This window comes from Bactrocera neohumeralis, chromosome 3 (assembly GCF_024586455.1).
Source record: "Bactrocera neohumeralis isolate Rockhampton chromosome 3, APGP_CSIRO_Bneo_wtdbg2-racon-allhic-juicebox.fasta_v2, whole genome shotgun sequence".
NCBI classification, from domain to species: domain Eukaryota; kingdom Metazoa; phylum Arthropoda; class Insecta; order Diptera; family Tephritidae; genus Bactrocera; species Bactrocera neohumeralis.
Window position 1 is genome coordinate 52,549,706 of NC_065920.1, and position 12,311 is coordinate 52,562,016.

Here is a 12,311-nt window from a genome sequence, read left to right on the forward strand (position 1 = left end):
GTGTTTGGATGTTATGATAATTATGTGTGTAACAAAATGATTGACAAATTGCTGCCTTTTAGTCAGACAATTTAAGGGAAATAATATAGTAAGTACTTTTTAATAGTACACACATAAACATTTATATAATTGATTTGGGAAAATTACATAGATATACCATCTGATCAAATTAGAATCCGCTTGTCATATATATTTATTATCGCTTTCCATGTATGATCTTCGGGCAACACAAGCATGCCTACGATTAATAGAATTTTCTGTTTTTGCTTCCTATAAACCTCCATTGGTATGGCTTGAGTACGATTAGAGTATTTTGATTTTTTCGGTTTCAGCTCAGTTGTGGAGCGCCATTTGCTAGATTGTTGGATCGTTTCGTAAGCACTTATGTTTCGTCACCAGTAGTGATACGTTCGATGAATGTTGGACCCTCAGCTCATCTATAAATCAATTTGGCCTACTAACAATAAAGATACAATTGTCTAAGAAACGGAAGCTCCAGTATTACCTAGAAGGGTAAGGAGTAAGTGTCTTGCAATTATATTAGCTGGTAATCGAACAGCTTAAGTTCCAGCGTAAAGCATCTTTTTTACAATCTCTACTCACCATCGTTTTTGCAAAAGATTCAGAGATTTTGATACGAGTATAACGTTAACACGCTTCACAACCAAAACTGTAACCAAAATGTGCAGAGCTGATCGAAAAGAAATATTGAGATACTCTGCTAACTTTTTCGATGTTATCGCCATTAACCGAGGTGTATGAGCGATTCGCATGAGACAAGTTTTCGATGACTTCACGACTTTCACTGACTGCTTAGTACCACTCAAATACTTGTGTTTCTGTTAAAGTAGATTTCCCAAAATACTTTCGTAACTTTTCAATTGTGATTCGATTGAAAATACAAAATTCGTTCCTTCTTTCTTTCAGTTTGTTTCATGGTAAAACATTGTCAGGCAAACTATTCGCGTTGTAAACAAACTATATAAGGCTAAGTTTGGAATATATTTGGACATGTCGAGAAAACTTTGGAGGGTAGAAGTAAAAAGGAAATTTGTGTGAAATTCGATCTTGATCATACTGCTGTTCCGCGCATCTACAGTTTTTTGAGTATATAAATTCGTTTTTTTTGTTTCTGATCATTCCCTACAAAATTTTCTAGACATTTTCAAATGTTCTCAAAACTGCGGTGGTGTATTAAATATGGGGGGGGCATACTACAGCATTCAATCTTAATAATTTGTGCCTACTGCCTTGTATCTTAATCATGTTGTAAGATGAAATGAGATTCAAATTATCCACTGAAGGTTTCTATTTTTTTTCCACGGAGTCGGGAACTTCTAATGATCCAACTTACTCAAATAAAACTCAATCTTTCAATATCAAAGGCCACGCTTCACAGTTGCTTTGTGACGGTTCGGTTCAAACGTAGGCAAAGTAAACAGGACTTTTTGAATCTAGCGCCCCCTGGTGGCGCCGTCTTTATGTTGACTGGTGCGTTAGAATCTGTTATCTTTATCGGTTGTCCTGTGAGAATTTCATGACATTTCATAGATTGGAAGTGAAGTTATTGCGTTTTAAGTGTCAGTATGTTTGTGTTATTGGTGCGAAAATGAGCTTCGAACAAAGAGCCAACATTAAATTTTGTTTTAGAATTGGTAAAACTTTTACCGAAACGTTTCAATCGATGAAGCAAGTTTGTTTTTTAAAGTGGTCATGAGGACATAAATGACGTTCAACACGTAGGGCCAATCAAAATCCGTGATCACCGGAAATGCCATCGAAACTGTGCGTGAATTCATCAAAAATCAGTCGAAATCATCATTGAAATTCATGGAAATGGAATTGAATCACCTGATATGGCACCGTGCAACTTCTTCCTTTTCGGAAAAATGCATTTGCCCATGAAAGGAAAGCGTTATGCAGACGTAGAGGTCATTCAAAAGGCTTGCACCGGCATACTGGCGGCCATACCGGCCAACGAGCTAAAACACTCGTTCGACATGCTTTTGGACCATGCAAAAAGCTGTATTGAAGCAGAAGGAGACTATTTTGAATAAAATAAATTGATTTTGCCGAAAAACCATTTGTTCTGTTATTTTTTTTTAAGTCCTGTTTACTTGGAATTCACCTTGTATTCCTCCAAACCCTTGCTTTTCTATGTTGAACTTTAACTCAACAATTCTTATTACAAGAATTAATACTCTATGTGATGTACATACCTATTTATTATGGGCTTGTGTAATTTTGAAGCAATTAGTTTTAAATTTTGGTCCACTTCTTTGAGAACCAAGCTAACGTTTCTACAAGAAAATATTCGAAGTTTTTCACAATGGTTTGTACTGTTGCTCGACTTAGGTATAAAGTTTTCTGCTTTTTATCACCGCTTTTCTGACGTCAACTGATATTTCTTTTAGGTTAGTCAATGCAGTAATAAATAAAATGAGAAACACTGAAAACAAAGAATGTATACACCCAGTCCAGAATGTATCGGGAATTTTTCATTTAAATCTCCCGCTTATATGGAAGACAGGTAAATTTTTTTCCTAGATTGGTACAACTGTCCTTAAGGGCTCAACTCACCCTAAGTTGGTCTGTTTTTTGACATTTTTTTCATAAAAATTTTCTTTCTACAATAGAACTTTTTTCACATATCATGAGGTATATCGTGGAGTGTATAAACAAATTTTTTCGGAATTTTTTAATGATATATCTGTCGGAGAAATGCCTAGGTGAATGAGATGCGTTTTTTCACTGGCGGACACGACTTAAAAAGTACGTGAATGTTTATCGTCCCTACTAGAATCATGAAAAATTTTGATAAATAAAAAAGCTTTTTTTTTAATTTTTCCCCATGCTTTTTTAAATAAATTTTGTCATAACATTGTCAATAAGTTATAAAAAAAAATATGAATCTAGTGAGGACGTAGTAGTAGGAACATTAAAAAAAAAATTTTGTTGAGTAGTTCGACCGGAATCATGTCCGCCAGTTTAAAAAAGTGTGCTTTGAGAAAAACGCGTTTAAAGTTTGAGGTGTGCACTCCGAGCGCTCCGAACACGAGCGGTATTATTACTTTTGGGTCTTTTTCGAAACCTTCCAATGGTAAAGTGGGTTTCTACATTAATTCAGGGAACAGAAAAAGCAAAAAAAAAAATGTTTGAAAAAAGATTACCCTACTGACCCCTTAATTATGATGCCAAAAATTAGCGCGATCTGTCAACCAATGTGTTTACAGCAACGGTTTATGTCAGTTATTATATTATATATATAAATGATTACTATGACAGTATGACGAAACGATCTGTCGCCTGTCCGTCCTTCCTTATCGCAATGAAACTTGGCACATGACTTCCTTGTCTAAAAAACGAGGATGAGTTCGTAGATCGGACCACTGTCACGCCCGAAAAAGGCTATTAAACGTAACCCTATAAAGTAGCATAACAAAGCATGACCATGTTGGCTCAAAGACACCGGAAGGTATTAGAGCAGGGACCCATACCAAGATATCCGTACCAATGGGATGATTTCCGAGCATTTTTCAAGCAGAAGTCTTTACTATAGGTCAGTGTGTAGAAATTAATCTTCAACGCAACTATACTAACCAGCGTATCGCTATACTCGGCGACAGTCAAACAATACTAAAAGCGATCTCAGCCTATGAGATTAAACCGCTAATAGTGGAGGAATGTATAGGAAGGCTGAACTGCCTATTAGTTTGCAGCCGTGTACACCTAATCTAAGGGAAGAGAAGGAGGGGTTGGAGGGGGAGAGAAGTTGCTCTGTATAGAGAAAAGGGTAGGAAGAGAATGGCACTGGCAGCAGACAAAAACAATTCGCCCCGCCAAGTTGCAAGTCGGAGGTTACAATCGAGCAAGGTTCGGAGATATGATCAACCTCCGCCGAAATAAATTCCGTTTTCTTGTCGCTCTCTATAGCGTTGGCTCAAGAAACACTTGTCCAACATGGGCATAGCCTCTCGTGCAAACTGTCGGTTTTGCGACATGGAATCGGCAACTCCAGAACACCTGATTCTAGATTGCCCAGCAATTTGTAGAAGCAGGCTCAAAGCATGTGAACCATACACACAAGGGCTAAAATCCTAAGATACAATAACCATATTCGCACAGAACAAATCTCTTAAGCACTCCTATTGAAACTATAAAAAGTGATGAAATTGGATGGTAACCCTACCCCTACTATTAAAAGCGCGATAAATCAATGAATAAATACGCTAGAGAAATTAAATTTTACATTCAAGATGGTACAAAAAGGGTTTATAGGAGTCAGGTTCAAAAAAAGACGATCGGCGTGGCACCGCCCACATTTAGGTGAAAAGCCATATCTGAGGATCTACGCGACCGATATCCAGCAAATTTTGTATGTAATGCTATCAAGAAATACTTGCGTTCCAATGCAAAAAAAGCTACTAAAGCCATCCCTACTTCCCATTTTAAATTCCATACGATTTTTTTCCTTTCCAAACTTTCCAAATCAAGCAACAATGAAAATGTCGGGATAAAACTTTGCGCGAATAGTGCTATTAAAGTTAGCCACTTTATGTCCAAAAATGGTCAAAATCGTACTACAACTGTTCCAGCCGCAGATACCCAATATGGGAACCCAGTTTCCATTTCCGAACGTTTTTTCGAAAATATCTGTCAATCTGTGAGATACTCGTACTAAGTATGTTACTGAAATTCGGAGCACCAACTATATACTTTTTCTCATTATGGCGAATGATTTTTCTGGAAAAAAATGTGCCACTTGTGAACATGAAATGTACCGGTTTTTTCCACGAGGATTTCTATGAGAGTAGCATTCTGAAATTAAATGGGCATTATACAAAAGAAACCTTAGATATCCTGACATTAGACATTAAATAAAATATTAAATTTATATTAACTCAGTGACACAAATTTTTAATTTATTTATGTATCTTTTTTTTTTTTGTTTTTTACATTCAATTTCACAAGCAAAGCTGAGCAAAATAAAGCGAGGTGCATATTATTAAACATCATTGAAGTAATTAAAAATCGGTCGAAATGTAAGAAAGTAAATGAATTCGAAAGCTGTCACTATGCTAAAACCCATTATTAAGCCCAAAAGACCGCCGAAAGATGCTAGAATGAAAGAAGAATAAAATATTGGTATATATTAATAAGACGTATAAAAAATAAGAAATAAAGTATTCTAGAAGCGTATATATGTATATGTAAGTATATATCCATATGTAAATTATAATTACGACAAAAAAATGTATATATTCTTTCGTAATTTTGAATTTTTTTGCTGTAAAAAATACGAAAAGTTTACCTAATGATGATAACCAATCTTGAAAAATATCCTTGCGATAACGCTTGGCCATTAAATCGCTGAAGAAAACATGTAGCAGAATTTGTTCATTGGTATCCATCGTTTTGCTGTGAAAAAAATATTTAAAGAAAAATTATAAAGACAAATGCAATATTTTAAGTTTGCAGTAACAGCAATTCTTTTCTGAAAGAAATAGCATTATCATAATTCTCGAAAGATATTCAAGTACATCGATACGAACAAGTAAGATCTCAATTGCTTAGAAATTTCACTGTAACCATTTGCATAACTTCTGCCTTCTACTTGATGATTTTATACGTTTCTCTCCCAAAGAATTTCCCTCCAATTCCAGCGGAATATAAATTTAACTAAGAAAGTTTAAGCAAAATATTTTTAGAAACCAAAAGATCTAAGGTAGGGTTACGATAAGTAAAGAGACTTGGTCTTGAGGCTACCAATAACCGCACTTGGACAGCTAGAGACGCCTGTCCATTCTGATGCCCAGATCTCCTATGTAGATATGGATAAAAAAGAACGTCGCACATCGAGAAAGCTCTTGAAGACTGCCACAAATTTATTGAGGCGGGTAATATCAATACCAGCGAATTCGCCGGGTTCGTAGTAAGATTAACAACTCTGGCGAAAGCATGTCTACATATGTAGTTATAACTCATCTTTCTCCTTGCTAATTTGACAAGTTGGCTTCTAAAAAAGCCCAACCGCGTAAGTGCCAACGGGACAGTGTCTAGTTAGGATTCCTATCATTGCGACGATGTTCACCTTGCAAGTAAGTAGTTTAATTGAATCTTTACGTGCCACTCTGGGCCAGAATGCTTTCGGAAACCAAAAAGTGCTTAACTCACGCGAGGTCCAAAGATCTAATGGACGAAGACAGAGGAACACCCGTTCGTTCCCATCCTGATAAGTTTTTGGTAAAGGTGAGCTTTCTGGTATCGTTAAATCTCGAGGAAAGTAGAAAAATTGGTTGAAAACCATTTAATATTTTGTAATGTTATCGGTTAGAAACAAATGTATTTCGAAATAGACATACATTCCCGACTCCCTTCCAAAAGTACTCTATGCTGGCCCAATTTGGGCGGTTTTTATCAAGTTTTTATAAGAAAGGCCTTTTTATTTGACAATATATCTTTACAAATTTTGTATCGATTATTGTCAAAGACAACTTTGAGAAATGCACCTGTGAATGGTATTATAGCTTCGGGGCTGCCGGAGTTAACGGTTTTTATTGTTTTTCTGTACGAATGGGTTTCTCGAATTCGAATATATTCAAACTTGATGTTTGACAACTATTTCGAACATTTTATTTAATTATTGAACATTTTTTCTCAAGCCAGAAATTAAATTAAAAAAAAACATATCACAACCTACTTACTTTATATTATTGATCGTGGTAACTAATTTCATATCCAATTGTCCCATAGTTATTTCGGACGGATAACTGTTAAATTCGCAAGTGGGTAAACAGTCGCAGGGAAATTTATCCGTAGTTTGCACCACCGATAGCGTCGTATTTTTTGTTGGCAATGCCAAAGCGAAGATCTCTTTAAATTTTGTTTAATTAATTACAAAAATACATACTTGCTTTAACATTATCCACTTACCTCGTGTATTTAATATACAATATATCTCACTCAAACCACAAATTCGGAAACTGCCATTGTTTGGCAAGCTCATCGGGACGCAGCCACAAAGTTTGTGCAGATATCTTGTACGACACTCAGCCATGCAATTGACAAACGAGTAGCGTTGCATTGTTGGCAAGGCTCGCTCATTGTAAAATAAACAGTTACGCAACTCTACATCCATATTCCTAACCACATTTGTCGCATATGTCGATTCGGGATTTATGCGCACGAAACTCTCGCGACCCGAAGTGATTACTTTCGTTTCGGCATTTTCATCGGGGAAATTATAAGCATCATGTATAAATAGACGAAACCCATAACTGCTCAGATAAGTGCCGAAGTAGTCATCGGTTATGGGATTGAGTATCACAGAGATGCCAGTGGAATGACCACAGCCGGTAACGCGATAGGGTTGCTTCGGCACTTGATATGCGATTTTTCTATAACGAAAAAGTTGTGTTTTAAGGCAATGCCATAGCGTAAAATAAAATAATATAAGTTTACTTACTTTGGAAAATTATTTGTTGTACGTCCATAATAGTTAAAAGAGCAGCAGACTTCTTCGAGCGCTTGTACTGGCTGAAATAGACTGTCACAACGCAAGCTATCGCCTTTCCAAACACATTTCGAAATCATATCCATGCAGCTAGGTGTAAGTTCTTGCGTTAATTTAGCTATTGTAAAGTTGTTATCACGGAGTATATTACCGAAGATGTGAAAATCTTCTTCGGTGTGATTTAAGGCGAAATTGAAGAACATTGTTATGCGAAACAGATTTAATAGTTTCTCCTCAGAAACGTTTGGTGGCCGTTTACTAAAGTTTTTGCGAAAATATTATAGTTGGAATAAGCAATTTTATAGATACATATATGTACATATATTATATAGCGAGATATATGTATATAGGTGCAATAGAGCGGGTCGATTTTTTTTTATAAACAACATTTTGAACAACTTTGTCTAAGAGACTATAGGCCTAAAACCGGTTTTGAGCCAGCGATTTTTCAGGCGAAATTTAAAAATCTAAATAATCGGTTGTATGGAAATATGTGATATAGTTTTCCGATTTAGCCGCCAAACCGAACTCTGACGACTCCTTCTCTACCCATGTACTGGCGAGGAAGTTGTGGGTTGAAAGAAGCCGTTGGAAGAGAGGGGCTGTGAGCTTCTTTACGGATGGGCTAAAGGTTACGGGAAAGGTTGGTGGACGGGCTTACTATCAGAAGCTCTCTAACAACTACAGCTTCAAACTTTCTACCTATAATAGTCTAATCTAACCTAACCTATCTTAACCCATCAGCCGATTCCGACAAATGATCGATGGAATATAAAAATGCACTTACGTCATTCGGATGTCTGAAAAACTGACGCACAAATATTTATAATCCCTGAAAAACTTCGCTGGCTCGAAACCGGTTTTAGACCTAACTTGACTCCTGGGCAAAGTTGTTCAGAACGGTCCGTAGAATATTTCCAGCATAAGCGGTTTTTCCTTTTTTTGGCCCCTGTAAATCGACCCGGTTTAATATATCAGGCTGTCGAGTCTGAGGGGTACCATATTCTTTTGTATTTTCTGATAAAACTTAACTTAGCAATGTTTGATATATATTTGTATACTATCAAACGGTACAGATTTCAATGAAGAAAAAAACTTTCAAAAGTGGATACTTTGACGTGAAAATTTTCGGTTGATAATTAAGATCCTTTTCCAAAATTTGGTCAAAATAAGGCGAAGAAGGTTATGCTTAAAAAAATTAGAGTGCAAGTTTCTTTAAGCAAATTTTGTTTTGATTTGATTTTGATTTTATGTACAAAAATTGTTTAACTTTTTATGATCTACTACTTTGCCAATTAACGTTTTTACATAGGACACATAGTTGTGCCGCCAATCGGGATAAAACTGTCGGCACGATGGATACTGCGTTTGTTCATAACAATTATATTGGGGAAGAGTCGAAAATGCCGATAAGAGAAATCTATCGAATCTAGTGGAAGTATGCTAAGACTGTCATATCGCATGAAAAAGTGATAGACACCGTATTCTGAGAATCACAATTTATGTTATACACTGACAAGTCGAACAGGCAGTGTCAGAAAGCTCTATACGTATTATGCTGCCATATTGGGTTGCAACAAATTATATCTCTTAGAAAAAGTAGTCTTCACCACGATGTCACCATGTCATATAATTGCCCTCTCTGCATACATCTACCGTTTTCTCCAGATTTTACATCATAAGACATCTTTTCAAACTGTTATTCGTCGTGCAGAAATTTGAGTTGACTGAGCGCATTGACGCTGCCACGTGTCTATAATTATTGGCGCTGCCATGGAAACCTACTTTGCAGACTTTCATAAAACATATTTTCACTTGGGTTAAAGAAGTTGTGGTGTGCTACGTCAAATGTTACGAATTAAAATGAGACTAAGCTTTTATGGGACCGTTTTCGACTGTGTGTGTTTTTACCTCAATTTTGGTCGAAAAATCGGCTAAAGCAATTTGCTTACTGTTCTTCATTTGTTTGTATTATTGCAAACTCATAATGCAAGGTGCGTTCCAAAGTAAACAGGACTTTTGAATCTAGCGCCCCCTGGTGGCGCCATCTATATGTCGACAAATGCGTTAGAATCTGCTATCTTTAACGACCGTCCAGTGAATTTCATGACATTTCATGGATTGGAAGTGAAGTTACTGCGTTTTAAGTGTCAGTATGTTTGTGTTATCGGTGTGAAAATGAGCTTCGAACAAAAAGTCAACATTAAATTTAATGAAAAAAGTTTGTTTTTTAAAGTGGTCGTGAGAACATAAATGACGTTCAATACGTTGGGCCAATCAAAATTCGTGATCACCGGAAATTCCATCGAAGCTGCGCGTGAATTCATCAAAAAACAGCCGAAATCATCATTCAAATTCATGGAAATGGAATTGAACATCTCCAAAACATCGATTTATCGCATTTTGACCGAACATCTGGGCTTACGAAAGGTTTGTTCCGCACAAATTGACTGACGACCAAAAATTGCTCAGAATCCAACATTCGAAGGACATCATTAAAGAGGTCAAAAAGGACAAACTTCCTTTACAATAATGTAACTGGTGACGAAACGTGTTGTTTTCAATTTGATCCCGAAACGAAACGCCGGAGTGCTGAATAGAAGGCACCGGACGAGCCGAAACCCAAAAAATCGCGCATGGAGAAGTCAAAAGTTAAGACAATGCTGATTTGTTTTTATGATTCTAAGGGTATTGTCCACAAAGAATTTGTTCCACCCCGGCCAAAACGTTAATGCGGTATTCTACCTTGGAGTTTTGAAGCGTTTGGTGCGCCGTATTCGACGTGTTCGGCCCGAATATCGCGAAGATGAAAGTTGGCGTTTGTTGCACGATAATGCGCCGTCTCATCGATCGACGCTTGTGACCGATTATTTGACCAAAAATCACATTTTAACCATTAACCGCTCCCCGTATTCACCTGATATGGCACCGTGCGACTTCCTCCTTTTCGGTAAAATGCATTTGCCCATGAAAGGAAAGCGTTATGCAGACGTAGAGGCCATTCAAAAGGCTTGCACCGACATACTGGCGGCCATACCGACCAACGAGCTAAAACACTCGTTCGACATGCTTTTGGACCGTGCAAAAAGCTGTATTGAAGCAGAAGGAGACTATTTTGAATAAAATAAATTGATTTTGCCGAAAAAACCATTTGTTTTGTTTTTTTTTAAGTCCTGTTTACTTTGGAATACACCTTGTATTGCATTGGGTTCAGCCTAAACTATGGTGTTACTATAAAGAGTAGAGTACTGAGACGAAATTCCGTTGCAATACCCTGTTTCGTGGGGATCCAACGTTTTAACTAAAATGTTTAATTTCAAAACTAATTTCTTTAAGCAAGGCAACAATATTTGTATGGAATTAATATCGTCCATCTTTTATAAGAAAAATGTAATATTAAGTAATTCTCGCTTGTTTGCAGAGGCTATATAAGGCGAGTAGCCAGAGGCGTGTGAAGATGAGACCTATTTTCGATGTAGCGGGGAACGGTAGAAGAGATTCAGTTGAATATATTTTATTATGGAGACGAATTTTTCATCAACAAATTCTTTCATCATAGACAGGCACAGGTAATAATCACTTGGTGACGGAAGCTCAGATTCATATATCTAGCATTTTGTTGTAACCAGTCTTACCTAAATAGTTTTAAACAGTATTTGGTGCAATGGTGAGCTCCTGGAAAAACGTTACAGTGCTTATGGAACGGCCGACCCTATAACAATTAGCCATCCAAAGTGTACAGCATTTTTGACAACAAAATTACTGAGACGGAATCGACGAAACCAATATTGTTCATGATTGATTACTGCAGTCCCAGACCATAAACATTATTCATATTTCAGCCGTCTAGCTTGTGTACTTATAGAATATGACGTATTTTCTTTTGTTGGTGTCCATCTTTGACTCTTGCTCAAACAATACTGAGTCAAGCGATTACAAAATTGTCTAAGAAGTTTTTTAGAACCAAATATTATCTTTCTAACTCCATTTAAAGTTTCCCGACCTATCTATAAGAAAAATAATGTATTTCTTTTTTAGACCTTATCATTTACATTTAACTTAGTGTTGCAACAGCGTCTGAATTTACAGATTATATTGGAGGAACGAAACATAAACATTTTATAGTTGCAAAAATTTCACTAAAACATTATTGCTCGTAAAAATCACCCAATTGAACTTTAATGCCCTCAACAGCCTTCCATATATTTACTTTTTTATTTTCTTAATAGTTTTTATATACTTTATCAATTTGTATTAGTTGCCACTTACAGTGTTCTCGCCAACTTCAGCGCCTTCATTTTCGAAATCTTATTGAAATTGCAAATTGTGACCGCTGGAAACGGTATATTCCATGTGGGAAAATGTGCGCTCTCAATCACGGTCACTGTGGGTGTTTCACGATTCCAAAACCACGAAACAATCACCAAAACAATTGAGATTATAATCGATATGATAACGACGGCAATCCAGAAATGTCGCTCATTCGCCGTGGAGCCTTTCAAAGTGATGTAATTGAAGCCGTGCAGCGATGTGCTATTACAATAATTGCGCATATTTTCCACTAACCAATGACGTACTGGCGACAAGCTGGCCAATTGGCGGAGACGTGAAGCTTTGCGTGGTTGCAGCTTGGAATTAGTTTTGTTTGAGCTGACTGGTGATACAAGTATGCTTTTCGGTTTCATATTTTGTTGTTGGTGGTTTAGTATATCAAAAACGCGATTATGAGACGCTTGAAATGGTGAGCGTTTCAAGTTAGACCGAGAGGACATTGTCGGCGGTTTATGGAAAAAATAAC

The 12,311-nt window shown here is 36.7% G+C and overlaps 1 protein-coding gene across 1 annotated transcript; it reads right to left on the bottom strand.

The window, feature by feature from the left end:
- Window positions 1-4,908: 4,908 nt before the first annotated feature.
- LOC126754184 (pickpocket protein 11-like) lies at window positions 4,909-12,302 on the bottom strand. The gene is made up of 6 exons (XM_050466142.1): window positions 11,783-12,302; window positions 7,466-7,771; window positions 6,934-7,397; window positions 6,705-6,873; window positions 5,312-5,418; window positions 4,909-5,118 (listed from the first exon to the last, which is right to left on the bottom strand). Exons 1-6 carry the CDS (start codon window positions 12,283-12,285, stop codon window positions 5,006-5,008), a joined length of 1,662 nt encoding a protein of 553 aa, XP_050322099.1. The 5' UTR covers window positions 12,286-12,302; the 3' UTR covers window positions 4,909-5,005.
- Window positions 12,303-12,311: the final 9 nt, after the last annotated feature.

Bases quoted from the DNA above. Each gene is read 5' to 3' on its own strand.
- LOC126754184 (XM_050466142.1), bottom strand. From the start codon at position 12,285: ATGTCCTCTCGGTCTAACTTGAAACGCTCACCATTTCAAGCGTCTCAT. The intron at 7,398-7,465 runs GTAAGTAAACTT...TTTTCGTTATAG, and splicing joins ACAACAAATAATTTTCCAAA to AAAAATCGCATATCAAGTGC. The intron at 5,419-6,704 runs GTAAGTAGGTTG...TTTTTTTCACAG, and splicing joins ACCACGATCAATAATATAAA to CAAAACGATGGATACCAATG.